The sequence below is a fragment of the Saccoglossus kowalevskii genome, chromosome 5, assembly GCF_978046115.1.
Source record: "Saccoglossus kowalevskii chromosome 5, keSacKowa6.1, whole genome shotgun sequence".
Taxonomy (NCBI): Eukaryota; Metazoa; Hemichordata; class Enteropneusta; family Harrimaniidae; genus Saccoglossus; species Saccoglossus kowalevskii.
The window spans coordinates 1,289,593-1,304,399 of NC_140645.1; the positions used below are offsets into that span (position 1 = coordinate 1,289,593).

General features: G+C 34.7%; 2 protein-coding genes across 2 annotated transcripts in view; one reads left to right on the forward strand and one right to left on the reverse strand.

Moving 5' to 3' along the window:
- Positions 1-3,569, forward strand: part of LOC144360400 (activating signal cointegrator 1 complex subunit 2-like) — a 275,599-nt gene extending 272,030 nt beyond the window's left edge. Inside the window, exons 16-17 of the mRNA XM_085499036.1 lie at positions 212-272; positions 1,309-3,569. Of these exons, the coding sequence (XP_085355162.1) occupies positions 212-272; positions 1,309-1,569 (322 nt within the window). The 3' untranslated portion in view covers positions 1,570-3,569. The remainder of the gene's footprint in view (positions 1-211; positions 273-1,308) is intronic.
- Positions 3,509-14,807, reverse strand: part of LOC102810268 (protein turtle homolog B-like) — a 73,625-nt gene continuing 62,326 nt past the window's right edge. Inside the window, exons 9-14 of the mRNA XM_085499035.1 lie at positions 13,976-14,154; positions 13,731-13,808; positions 9,510-9,797; positions 8,442-8,597; positions 7,959-7,998; positions 3,509-6,181 (exon numbers count right to left, since the gene is read on the reverse strand). Of these exons, the coding sequence (XP_085355161.1) occupies positions 4,498-6,181; positions 7,959-7,998; positions 8,442-8,597; positions 9,510-9,797; positions 13,731-13,808; positions 13,976-14,154 (2,425 nt within the window). The 3' untranslated portion in view covers positions 3,509-4,497. The remainder of the gene's footprint in view (positions 6,182-7,958; positions 7,999-8,441; positions 8,598-9,509; positions 9,798-13,730; positions 13,809-13,975; positions 14,155-14,807) is intronic.

Below are 14,807 nucleotides of genomic sequence, written 5' to 3' on the forward strand. Positions count from 1 at the left end.
TGGTGCAAGCAATTCTATAAATTGTTGGGAAAGTTAACAAAATGTCTTGCTAAAACCTTGTACTGATCACTGTTTACTTTTCAGGCACATATTGTGCAAGATTTACTTTTTGTTGGGATGGTCAACTCAACTGACTGTCCAACTACTAATTCTGCTGTAACACATTCTGGTTACAGTTGTAGTATTGTATATTTTTTGTTTTTTAATTCAGGCCTTTTACAACTCCAAGAATACTAACTGTTAGTGCTAAGGACGCATCAGGGGCTAGTGAGGTATGTATAGTACATTGTATCAATAGATATTACAAGTAATTCTAGGATAATATACCATGAATATATTAAATTAATTCTAAAATTTTAGAAAGCTGCTAGAACAAATAAATGTTATTGGTATACCAGGGTATATAGAAAAAGGTGGGAGGTATCAATCCAGTGAGTTTATAACCGTATTTAGTCATACAGTTTCAATTCATATCTTAATATCTATGGGTAGAGCAGCAATGTAAAACAATACAGAAATGTACAATGGATGTGACCCTGTAATGGGGGGAAATACACTCCATTCAAACATGGGGGCACACACACATGATTTCCCCTTCTGTTTCAAACTAACAAGTATCCTTTCTCATACCAGCGACTATTTTAATTTTGTCTTTATCATAGATAAAAATTATTTGTCATCATCGTGAACATTTATTTTGTTATTATAGTGAATTAAACAATTTTAAATCTATGAAATTTCAACTAAAAGTAACTTTCAAGATATGGTGTTGACTTTGTCGAGCAGAGCCAGTCATTATTCATTGTCATAGACACCTGCCACATAAATTTTTACCATTTTTCACTTCTTCCAGACAATTGCTTGCAAGTATATACCGGTATACCTTGGGTAGACCTCATCCTCTTTCAGATTGATTCATTTAGTATCAATAATTAAAATTTTCTTATTTTAGTTAATATCCAGTATCGTTATTTTCAAATTGGCTGATTGATTGGATAATTCTCGTCTACTATGCTTCTGAAACAGTGAAACTATATCAGCCGACAGATTTCTTGTTTAGGAACTCTTGTACAATTTAGGTTATGAGAAACATTGAGATTAGTACAAGTATTATTTGAAGAACATGATTATGAGGTCTCCATTGTTATTGTCCATTTTTGGTAAGGACTGTCCCACTAAAATTTTAGCCAGTATTTTTTGTGCATTCATCTGTGTAACCAGGGCTTGCATAAATTAACACAGAGTCTTGTCTCATCAAAGTGTTTCAGTGTTGTATTTGCCGAGTAATGTATTCTTTCATTTTATTAGAGTTCTGAAGAGGAAGTCAAAACAAAACCATTAGACATGTTCATACCAAATCCTGCTGAAGTAAGGGCAAGACAGGAAGCTACTAGAAGGTCAAAATATGAAAGTCGTAATAAAGATATTCTAAAAGGTCAACCTAAAGGCAAAGGTCAAAGTGCTCAAACTGAACGAAAGAGACATGACAAGGATAAACACAAAGCATCTAGGGCTAACCATAATAGGAAAATTATGTCAGATAAAAAGAGAAGTAAAGCCATGATTTAAAAGATGCACTGCACCAAGTGAGAACAATCCATGTACAATATTCAGAACATTTTGGACTCTCATGTACTGTAGAATGCTTTATTTTCGCTTCAGGAATGATTCGGTGAAAATAAAATCCAGCGAATATACCTTTTTTCCTATATTTTACATTAAACTTGTCAAAAATCAGTGAAAATAAATTCCATATGAAACACCCAAAGAGTCATTTTAGCCAACAATTTATTCCAGCTAAAATAAAATATTTCACAGTATATAGAGATCAAGGTTGGTTGTTGTCCCTCACAACCATGAAAATTAATACAGAAATCACAATGTTACTTGCATCTTTTTTGAGTTGCTGTTCTTAGAGCCAAGAAGCCGACATTGACAGACAAAATTTACTTTTAAATTGGCTTTCTACTTGATTTTCCCTGTTCACATTCAGTGAAAAGTGGGCTTCATTCATCTGGAGCAGATATCAAACTTTGCAAATTAGTGAAGAATGCGATTCAAATCTGAAAACATTACCTCTCCCAAAACCTTAAGGAGTAATTGAGTGCAATAAACGTTACATTTTGTTTTACTCCTGTGTGTAATGCACACAATGGGAGTCTATATGGTCTGTCTGCCAATATCTTAAGAACTACTGAAGTTGTTGGTAAAAACCCATGCATTGCATGATATTTTACCAATTTTTAGCTTTTCCCAACATCTCGAAAACCATTCACATATCTCTGGGACAATGCACAAATCTCATTAGTTTGGGTTGTCCATATAATTTAGCTAATTTTCATCTTTTTGTCATAATGCTTCATCAGTATGCTCTTCTTTACGACTCCCATGTGCAAAGCACACAATGGGAGTCTTTGCAGTTAGCCAGTGTGTGTGTGTCTGTTCCACTGATATCTCAAAGAACCACTCATTGGATTTTGATGAAACTTGGTACATAGATGCTCTGGGACAATGCACAGACCTGATTATTTTTAGATGCAAATCCCATGTATAATGATTTATCAAATTTCGACTGATATCTCAAGTACTAATTATCATATTACATGAATGTCTTAAGACATGCATATTAATGTATATAAAGTGAATATTCATATTCAAATGTACCTTAATGAAGTGTTAAATTCTTTATTTTTGGTAAAAAAAAATGCTTCAACTTATTGAAGATTAGCCAAAGTTTCTGCATATTTTATACCACTCTTGGTCATGTGACCAATTGTTCTGTCCTAACATTCATTCTTGTAAATCTTTATGCTAATAGTAAACCAGCCATACTTTCATTGTGTGATTGCTACATTGTCTTAGTTACATAACTGACATTTTATAAACCATTTTTACCCTGAAAAGCAATGTTTTTTCATACATGTTCAGGCAAACATGAATATCATACTACTATAAAATCTCTATTAGAAGCTGCGGCTTCTATTAAAATGGTACAATTCAACCGAGGGGGTGTGGCTTCTATTAGAGCATCTACACATATGACAAATTGTGAATTTTGGTTCTCAATTGTTCAAAAAGAATGGGTGCGGCTTCTATTAGGGATGCGGCTTCTAATACAGATTTTACGGTACTAAATACTGTTGCAAGTGTTTTATTTTGGGCTTTAAAGAAATTCAACCAATTCTTTGACAAAAAAACAATACTATGATTTCATGTGCATATCAATGTTTAGCTTCGTTGACAATGGACCTATACATCTGACATTTTAAGGTCAGCTGTATGGTTTCATATGAGAAACATTGAGATTAGTTCATATCAGATTAGTCTACTGCAGGATATTAAGTTTATTTTTGACCGCTAACCTGATTGTATGGACTTATTGTTCAGTTCCTATTGCTTTGATGACATTTTCTTTCTCCCCTTTGTTTACTCAAATGAATATACAACAGGAATTATGTCATTTTATGATTCTAAATTTTTTAAGTTCACATGTCATCATACAACACAGTTTTTCAGTTTGTAACTTATAATTTTATTGCTGGAAATAAAAGGATTCATTGAAATTAAAACTCCAATGTGCGACTGATTTTAAGGTTGACATGCAAGGAGAGTACACTTTAGCTATGTATTCACATAAACCATTACATTATGTTATAGACAATTGTGTTGAACTGATGAACAATACTCTGGGTTGCACACTATTGGATCAAACGGATATCAAGTTAAACTGGGCTTACAAGCAATTGTACTTGTGGCTTAAAACAAAAAGCATCCAATCCAAAAAATACTCCATTCCACAATTCCATACATGTATCTTGTATGTTTAAGCTAATTTGCATAAAACAATATGTAAAGCTATTAAAAATAAAATAAAATAAAATAAAACATGCAGCTTGGTCCAACCACAAGTTATTGAGTTGGCAGTGAACCACACACTTTACAGTAAAATATTTGCTTTAAATATATAAAATATAATATTTATCATGCAATATATACATACAGTACTTACTATCTTATCACAATAATAGAAGTTTATACCTGTTTGTTTAGGTCCTATTCTGGTCCCCACACATTATGGTTCATTCCCCTAACACTGGGCTACGAGGATGAGAGACCCTACCCTTAAGTTAAGGCACAGTAAACCTCTTGCCTACTTCACACTATTCTGGTATCTCGTGTGAGCTACCAAAGTTAAGGCACACTGAACTCTCCTCTTACAAGTTGAAGCACTGGTCATTGAATTGGTGATGCTATAACAAGAATATTCAAATCATGAATTAACCTGGCATCATCCCTATACAAGTAAATTAAATATCTGGAAAACTTATTGCTTAATATATTTAGTGTAGTGGTATGTACAATTTGCTATATCAATCTTACAAAATGTTATCTCCCTGTTTTACAATTGGCTCAAACATTTGTCAATTGTTATATAGTATTACCCATCATGGCCATTGCAAAAGTTCACCAAACAATGCTCTAGTTGCAAGAGTTTATTTAAACCATTGTTGTCTGTTCATAGTGTTTCCCGATTTTCTTTTGTGAAGTCAAGCCACCTGTTTGTTGTTGTTTTTGGAATTCTAAAAATTCCTCTTTTAGTTTAGCGCATCTTGCCTCATTATCTTCATATTGTGGGGATGACCTGGGTCTTGGCATCAAGTCACTGCTTGATTTCACATCTTTCAAGGAATGGGGTTTCATGGTTGATGATTTACATTGAATTTGTTTCAATGCATGTAGGAGTTCAGATTCTGGTGGCTTATCAAATTCATAATTTTCATCAATTGAACCATCTTTTTGCAAACTAAAAATAGTTAGACTATCTGAGAATGGAGAGTCTAAGCTTATTTGATCACTAGGTATTGATGCAGATCGTTGATGTGATGACATAGTACTGTGTGATGCAGTACGACTACCAATTCCACTGCTCACACCTGGTGAAGACGATTCTTGTTGTTTAAATGATCCACCGCGCGATGATCTGGACAGCGTGGTTGTGCGGCTTCCCCTTCCACTACTCATAGATGTAATACTATTACGATTCTGAGAAGAGCAATCTCCAATTTTAGGAAGCATATCACGAATTATTTGTAACTTTGATGAAGTGTCTTGTAGATTGGTTAAAGTAATGTCAGAATCTTTAATTGTTTGTTGATTTGTGGTTGAATTATGATCTGCTACAAGAGTTTCTAAGGAATCTACTGGAGTTATATTATATCTCATTGGTTTGATTGGTGCAATGGGGGTTTCTTCTCCCCTTCTACGTGGTGTACTTAATAAGTTTTCTTCCAATCGTTGTGGTGGGCATATACTGACATATTCACCCTTATCCATTGGTTCTTCATTGCTTCTGTGTATTTCAACACTCACTGTCCGTTGTGGAGTTCCTGATATGGAACTGATGTCTCGTAATGTAGAAGGGGTGCTAGCTGTAGAATAAATCGGTGTTCTTTGTGATGGTCTCCTTGACAACAGTTGCATGGCTGAATGATTAGGTCTCCAGTTATCTGCTGTCTGAGGCCTTCTTGCTCGTCCTTGTGTCTCGCCACTTAATATTTCACTTGGCCGAGAAAACTGAGGAAGGGAATCTGTTTTCTTGGGACTTTGTTTCAGATCAGAATGATTTGTTTCAAATAGTTGATTTAACTTGTCAAATTCAGCTTTTGCTTTCCAAATATCCTTGATACTGATACCAGAATGATGTCGTGGTTCATCACAGGGATTCACATTTCTCACATTCGGCACAATAAAGGGTTTCTTATAAATTACGTCTTCAGGACTACTTGTACATAAACCACGACGATATACAATTTCTTGAGTGGAATCAACCGTTGTTTCACTATCAGTGGTAGTGTATGTAGATTCTTCACTGCTGGTCGCACACATAGTTGGTGTGTCTTGACCCAATACAAACTTACCATCAATAGTACGACTAATCTGACTGATAGGACTTGAATAATCAACCTCTACTTTATACACAGGTACTTTAGATTTTCTGGCAAATAAAGATTCACTCACAGTAACACCTTTATTTGAAGTCATTTTCTCATTTGGTTTGGCTTTTTTGCGGCGACTGTAACTTCTTTTTAACCTTGCAAAAAATGGGACTAAGACTGGCTTCAGTTCTGGCAGTTTGGGACGGGTTTGATGCTTATTTTCTGCTGAACTTTGAGATTTTGGTCTGAAAAAATAAAACAAGACATGAATGTCATAGTCCCTGTAATTTGAAAGAGTTTTTTTATAAAAATTTACTAATTTATACATCTTTATTCATTTACATGTATTCAGTAAAATTTAGTTTGCAATAAAACAAACATTTTTTTGAAATTGTCACATTCAATGTGGAATATTTAGGTGGACCCAAATATATATTGTTGGTTTCTGTGACAAGATGTCTTCATATCAACACATACAGTTTGCAACTTGCACACAACAAATATGTACTGGATGTTTTATGCTGGAAATGATGGTTTTAATGGTTTTTAAAATTTGAAAATGCCAATAAAACATTAGAATTACTGTATTGACCAATAAGACATCTTGTAATATTAGAATTACTGTATTGACCAATCTTGTAACATTAGAAATATTGTATTGACCAATAAGACATCTTGTAACATTAGAATTATTGTATTGACCAATAAGACATCTTGTAACATTAGAATTACTGTATTGACCAATAAGACATCTTGTAACATTAGAATTACTGTATTGACCAATAAGACATCTTGTAACATTAGAATTACTGTATTGACCAATAAGACATCTTGTAACATTAGAATTACTGTATTGACCAATAAGACATCTTGTAACATTAGAATTATTGTATTGACCAATAAGACATCTTGTAACATTAGAATTATTGTATTGAACAATAAGACATCTTGTGACATTAGAATTACTGTATTGACCAATAAGACATCTTGTAACATTAGAATTATTGTATTGAACAATAAGACATCTTGTAACATTAGAATTAGTGTATTGACCAATAAGACATCTTGTAACATTAGAATTAGTGTATTGACCAATAAGACATCTTGTAATATTAGAATTACTGTATTGACCAATAAGACATCTTGTAACATTATCATTACTGTATTGACCAATAAGATATCTTGTAACATTAGAATTACTGTATTGACCAATAAGACATCTTGTAACATTAGAATTACTGTATTGACCAATAAGACATCTTGTAATATTAGAATTACTGTATTGACCAATCTTGTAACATTAGAATTATTGTATTGACCAATAAGACATCTTGTAACATTAGAATTATTGTATTGACCAATAAGACATCTTGTAACATTAGAATTATTGTATTGAACAATAAGACTTCTTGTAACATTAGAATTATTGTATTGAACAATAAGACATCTTGTAACATTAGAATTACTGTATTGACCAATAAGACATCCTGTAACATTAGAATTACTGTATTGACCAATAAGACATCTTGTAATATTAGAATTACTGTATTGACCAATAAGACATTTTGTAACATTAGAATTACTGTATTGACCAATAAGACATCTTGTAACATTAGAATTACTGTATTGACCAATCTTGTAACATTAGAATTATTGTATTGACCAATAAGACATCTTGTAACATTAGAATTACTGTATTGACCAATAAGACATCTTGTAACATTATAATTACTGTATTGACCAATAAGACATATTGTAACATTATAATTACTGTATTGACCAATAAGACATCTTGTAACATTAAAATTACTGTATTGACCAATAAGACATCTTGTAACATTATGACTGTATTGACCAATAAGACATCTTGTTACATTAAAATTACTGTATTGACCAATAAGACATCTTGTAATATTATCATTACTGTATTGACCAATAAGACATCTTGTAACATTATCATTACTGTTATCTATATTATGAGTACCTGTATATATAATGTAGGTAAAATGCTGTTGTACTTACTTTGTAGTAGTCAGTGGTCTTGTGGATGGCTTTCCAGTTTCTACACAAATAAACATAACATGATTTATAAAAAAACAATATAAATATTTAGCAGCAGGAGATATATTGGAATAACAATACAAGTACTAAACATCTGGGTAAATTGACATGAATATTAAGGGTAAATTAAAGCACCCTGCATTGTGCAGGCCATATTCAAATGATAAGTAAACAAATAAGATTAAAACATTTCTCACATATCATAAAGTTGATTTGTCAAAATGCAGTAATGTGATGTTGAATAAAACACATTGACACCATTATCTTTATTGCACATGAACAGTTGTGATAATAATTCCAAATAACAAAACGCTGTTATCCATTGTTTAATTTATGTTGTGTTTTTTATTCAGATAATACAAATATTATTGACCTAAGCTTTCCTGAATATTCCTGAATTTCCTCCACACAAAATTTTACCAAAACTGGTGCAATATTACTCACCAAATGTTACACGTTTCTTTTCTTTTCTCTTTTTATGAACTCTATAAACACCCAGTGAAAATAGTAAGGATATGACAATCAGAAAACACAAAGCACCGACAATGGCTGCTGTGATTGGTGTAGGGAAACCAGTACGACCATAATATACAGGTATATCTGTGGAAAAAGGAGAAGACATTGTTACAGTCTATGATTTCTGAAGTGTTCAGTAATGTACATACTGCACCTAACAGATTCAGCTATAAGAGTTATGGATTTTGTATTTATGTCGTTAGTTCTTAAGAGTTTACATGCAAGAAAACTTGTTGTGTTTGGAGTTGATGTTGTTCCAGTCAGTCAAGACACGTTTTCACAACAAGAAATCAGAAACTATGCATGCAAAGATGACATTGATGGTTAGATTGAAAAGCTTGCCAGTAAATTTTTTAACATTATCAATTCCAAAGAACTTGATAATCAAGACTACAAAACATCATGTAAACTCAGCCATTATGAATGTTGATAATATGAGTCCTCTGATTGGATAAATAGTAAGTGGCAATATAGAATCCTAGTTCTTATTGGCCAAAAGGTCCTGACAAGTCCCATACGAGTCAAAACAGACTGATCACTGCCAGGGATTGCTAACCCACTCAAAGATAAAATGCTAATTTCAAAGAGGATTTGCATTAGATTTGTTTTCCAAACTAAATTCATTGTTCCTAGATATTGTAGTAATTCTGTTTTTTTTTTAACCTTTAAGTATTTGAATATCTTGTGTGCAAACTCATCCAATAAATCAGAGGGACATATTCTACAAGTGATTAAAATGGCATCAATTCTAATAATTAGATTATTTCTGACTACCTTAATTTGTCAGTTCAGATAAAGTAATCCAACTGATGGTCTTATTACGGTAACTAATGATATTAACACACTACTTTCTTTCAACATCCATTATACATATTTATAGTAAGACCTGCTATGTGTTGAGCCAGTTTCAAATATGCCACACACAATGTACTATTGTGCTCATATGACCTTTGACCCGACCCTCAGTGGACCGTAACAACCATTTTGTTTACCTACCTCCAGTATATGCTATGACCACTTCACTGGGTTCACTGAACGCTGTCTGTGTCAATGCAAATATTCTAAATGAGTAATGTGTATCAGGCAATAGATTCTGTGCTGTATACATCAACTCACTGGCAGCTATATTGTCTTCTAAGATTGCCCACTCTTTACCAACTTCTTTATACTCCACAACATATCCTACTATCTCATTGGCTGTATTAACTGGCTTACTCCAGTATAAAATCAATCCAGATCTTGTTTCATTTACTAACACATTATGTGGTGGACCAGGGCGTTTACCTGTTGAAAATTCAATTGGAGAAAATGTTATTGACATTCTGAGCCCAACATATGTAGCCATAGTAACAGTGTCTCTTGTTTGCACATAGCCACAGCCACAGTCGCACAGCCACAGTCGCACACACCTCACACAGCCAGTCGCACACGCCTCACACAGCCACAGTCGCACACGCCTCACACAGTCGCACACGCCTCACACAGTCGCACACGCCTCACATAGCCACAGTCGCATACGCCTCACATAGCCACAGTCGCATACGCCTCACATAGCCACAGTCGCATACGCCTCACATAGCCACAGTCGCATACGCCTCACATAGCCACAGTCGCATACGCCTCACATAGCCACAGTCGCATACGCCTCACATAGCCACAGTCGCATACGCCTCACATAGCCACAGTCGCATACGCCTCACATAGCCACAGTCGCATACGCCTCACATAGCCACAGTCGCATACGCCTCACATAGCCACAGTCGCATACGCCTCACATAGCCACAGTCGCATACGCCTCACATAGCCACAGTCGCATACGCCTCACATAGCCACAGTCGCATACGCCTCACATAGCCACAGTCGCATACGCCTCACATAGCCACAGTCGCATACGCCTCACATAGCCACAGTCGCATACGCCTCACATAGCCACAGTCGCATACGCCTCACATAGCCACAGTCGCATACGCCTCACATAGCCACAGTTGCATACGCCTCACATAGCCACAGTTGCATACGCCTCACATAGCCACAGTCGCATACGCCTCACATAGCCACAGTTGCATACGCCTCACATAGCCACAGTTGCATACGCCTCACATAGCCACAGTCGCATACGCCTCACATAGCCACAGTCGCATACGCCTCACATAGCCACAGTCGCATACGCCTCACATAGCCACAGTCGCATACGCCTCACATAGCCACAGTCGCATACGCCTCACATAGCCACAGTCGCATACGCCTCACATAGCCACAGTCGCATACGCCTCACATAGCCACAGTCGCATACGCCTCACATAGCCACAGTTGCATACGCCTCACATAGCCACAGTTGCATACGCCTCACATAGCCACAGTCGCATACGCCTCACATAGCCACAGTCGCATACGCCTCACATAGCCACAGTCGCATACGCCTCACATAGCCACAGTCGCATACGCCTCACATAGCCATAGTCGCATACGCCTCACATAGCCATAGTCGCATACGCCTCACATAGCCATAGTCGCATACGCCTCACATAGCCATAGTAGCACACCCCTCACATAGCCATAGTAGCACACCCCTCACCATAGCCATAGTTGCACACCCCTCACATTGCCATAGTAGCACACCCCTCACATTGCCATAGTCGCAGTACCTTTCACATTCAGTTACACCAAAACATATATCTGGTACAAGTTAAAACATTTACATAGCATTGTCTTCAAATGATCAATATGAAAACATGTGGACAGTACAACATTTTACCAGCAGTCTTCACTTAAATAATCAAAGAAAGCTTAGAAAGAACTCCCATGTGCTGAGAGTATTGGAGACACATTAAATATAATTTGAAATTACTTAGCTGAAAACTAATTATGCAAATCAGAAAATTAACATGAACAAATTTGATTGTAAAACTAATGAGGTCTGCGCAATGTAACAAAAACTCTATGTACCAAGTTTAATTGAAATGTGATTATAACCAAAAAATTATGAATTATTATGCTAATTAGGAAAATAATATGAACAGAGTTTTACGCCAAACTAATTAGGTTTGTACATTGTCTTAGAGCATCTTTGTACTAAGTTTCATTAAAATGGAAATTAGTACCTGAGATATCAGTGTGAAAGTTGGAAATTGGTTAATTATGCAAATTAGGTGATTAATATGCACAAATATTTACCAAAAACTAATTGGGTCTCTGCATAATTCTAGATTCATTGAAATGTGATGATTAGTACTTTAGATATCAGTAGAAAAGCTGAAAATTAATTATGCAAATTAGGTAATTAATATGCACAATTATTTACCCTGAAACTAATCAGGTCTCTGCATAGTCCTAAAGGATCTATATACCAAGTTTCATTGAAATGCGATGATTAGTACTTGAGATACCCGTGGAAAAGCTGAAAATTAAATAATTATGCAAATTAGGTGATTAATATGCACAAATATTTATCCGAAACAATCTCTGCATAGTCCTTGAGCATGTCAGTACCAAGTTCATTGAAATGTAATGCTCACTACTTATATCAAAAGCTGAAAATTAATTAATTACGCAAATTAGGTAATTATATGTACTGATACTACCATAAAAACTATCAGGTCTGTGCAGTGTCATATGACCATCTATGTACCAAGTTTCATTGAAATGTGATGATTAATACTTGAGATATCAGTGGAAAAACCGAAAATTGACTAATCATTATGCAAATTAGGTAATTAGTATCCACGGATTATTACCAAAAACTAATCAAAACCTAGCATTAGTTCAGAGCATCTATGTACCAAGTTTCATCAAAATCCAATGAGTGGTTGTTTAGATATCAGTAGAACAGTCATCAAATCAAATCTGCGCATTGGCCCAGAGCATCTATGCACCAAGTTTCATCAAAAACTGATGTATGGTTCTTGAGATAGCAGTGGAACAGTCGGACACACATACACACATACACACACCCACACACACACACACACACACACATACAAACACACTAACTGCAAAGACTCCCATTTTGTGTTTCGCACATGCGAGTCAAAAATTAAATAAAGAACATTTTGCTCATAAATTAACTGGCAATAAATTCTGTCAATAATTAAAATACAGCACAATACCTATAATGTATTGGTGGAATTTCAATGTAAGCTTGAAAAACAGTGAAACAAATTAGAAATCACCATATTCCTCATGCAGATCATGCACACCTCGTTTATATGCATAATTCTTTATATAATGGACACCAAGAAGGAAGGAGAGAAGCCTTTCATGCATTAACTCAATCCACCAATACAAGTTCCCAATTTATTATATTCTAATATTAGGATAAAAATGTCTATGTTTCCTCTGGTTGTAAGTAGTCTGAATTGTCTTTACTAATGCTAAATGTGTTTTATGTCTCAGTTGTCTAATCTGACTTTAGTCTTGTGAACAAGCAGCCTGTCGGCTGAGATAGCTCCGCTGTTAACAATGCAAATGGCAATTAAAGAACAGAAGATATCATTAGAAAATGAACAAATCTAAGAGAGGTCCACATGTAGTACATATATATGTAATATCAAAGCAATTGGACTTGCGGTTTTCAACAAGAAGTCGAAAATATCACTTTTTACCAAAAATTACAAAAATATTCATCAAAATTAGAGAATTAAAGACATCATGAAATGAACAAGTCTGAGAGAGATCCACATGTAGTACCTATATATTTAATATCAAAGCAATTGGAGTTGCGGTTTTCAAGAAGAAGTCGAAAATATCACGTTTTACCAAAAATTACAAAAATATTCACCAAAATTAGAGAATTAAAGATATCATTACAAAATGAACAAATCTGAGAGAGGTCCACATGTAGTACCTATATATGTAATATCAAAGCAATTGGACTTGCGGTTTTCAACAAGAAGTCGAAAATATCACTTTTTACCAAAAATGACAAAAATATTCACCAAAATTAGAGAATTAAAGATATCATTACAAAATGAACAAATCTGAGAGAGGTCCACATGTAGTACCTATACATGTAATATCACCAAAATTAGAGAATTGCTTTGATACTATACATAATGTTCATTTTCTAATGATATCTTCAGTTCTTTAATTGAAATGTGCATTGCTAACAGCGGAGCTATCTCAGCCGATAGGCTGCTTGTTAGATTGTCCACTTTGATCTCACAACACCACTAAAATTTAACACCATGGGATAGTATTATGGGATGGATTCTAGGATACCTGTGGGACCATGCTGCGGTGGCTGAGCTGGCAGTAAACCTGTTATCTCAGTTGGCAAGGCAACATACTGACCTGCATCTGTAATGAATATAAACACAACTATTTAAATTATGATTTATCACATGAAGTTAAGTTCTTCTAACATTTGTACATCCAGTATTCAAATTCACAATGAATGTGACTGTACATCAATTTGATTTTCTTGAGGATAGGTCAGAATAAAAGACCAAACATGATGAACAAACCTTTTGTAGTTGCAAATATGACTTCACTAAATAAACTCTCTCCCAAGGAATTCTTAGATAATACACTGACTTCATACATAGTACTTGGTTCTAAATTGTATATAATGACAGAGGTTGCAGATTCATCGGCAACAGGGATTTGATTCCACTCATCAGGACCCTGATTCAGCTTTTTGTACCTAAAAATGGAAGTTACAATGAAATCTGTGCATACCAATGTGAGGTCTTACCATATAATATAGTGAGACAAGTAATGAAATCTGTGCATACCAATGTGATGTCTTACCATATAATATAGTGAGACAAGTAATGAAATCTGTGCATACCAATGTGATGTCTTACCATATAATATAGTGAGACAAGTAATGAAATCTGTGCATACCAATGTGATGTCTTACCATATAATATAGTGAGACAAGTAATGAAATCTGTGCATACCAATGTGATGTCTTACCATATAATATAGTGAGACAAGTAATGAAATCTATGCATACCAATGTGATGTCTTACCATATAATATAGTGAGACAAGTAATGAAATCTATGCATACCAATGTGATGTCTTACCATATAATATAGTGAGACAAGTAATGAAATCTGTGCATACCAATGTGATGTCTTACCATATAATATAGTGAGACAAGTAATGAAATCTGTGCATACCAATGTGATGTCTTACCATATAATATAGTGAGACAAGTAATGAAATCTGTGCATACCAATGTGATGTCTTACCATATAATATAGTGAGACAAGTAATGAAATCTATGCATACCAATGTGATGTCTTACCATATAATATAGTGAGACAAGTAATGAAATCTGTGCATACCA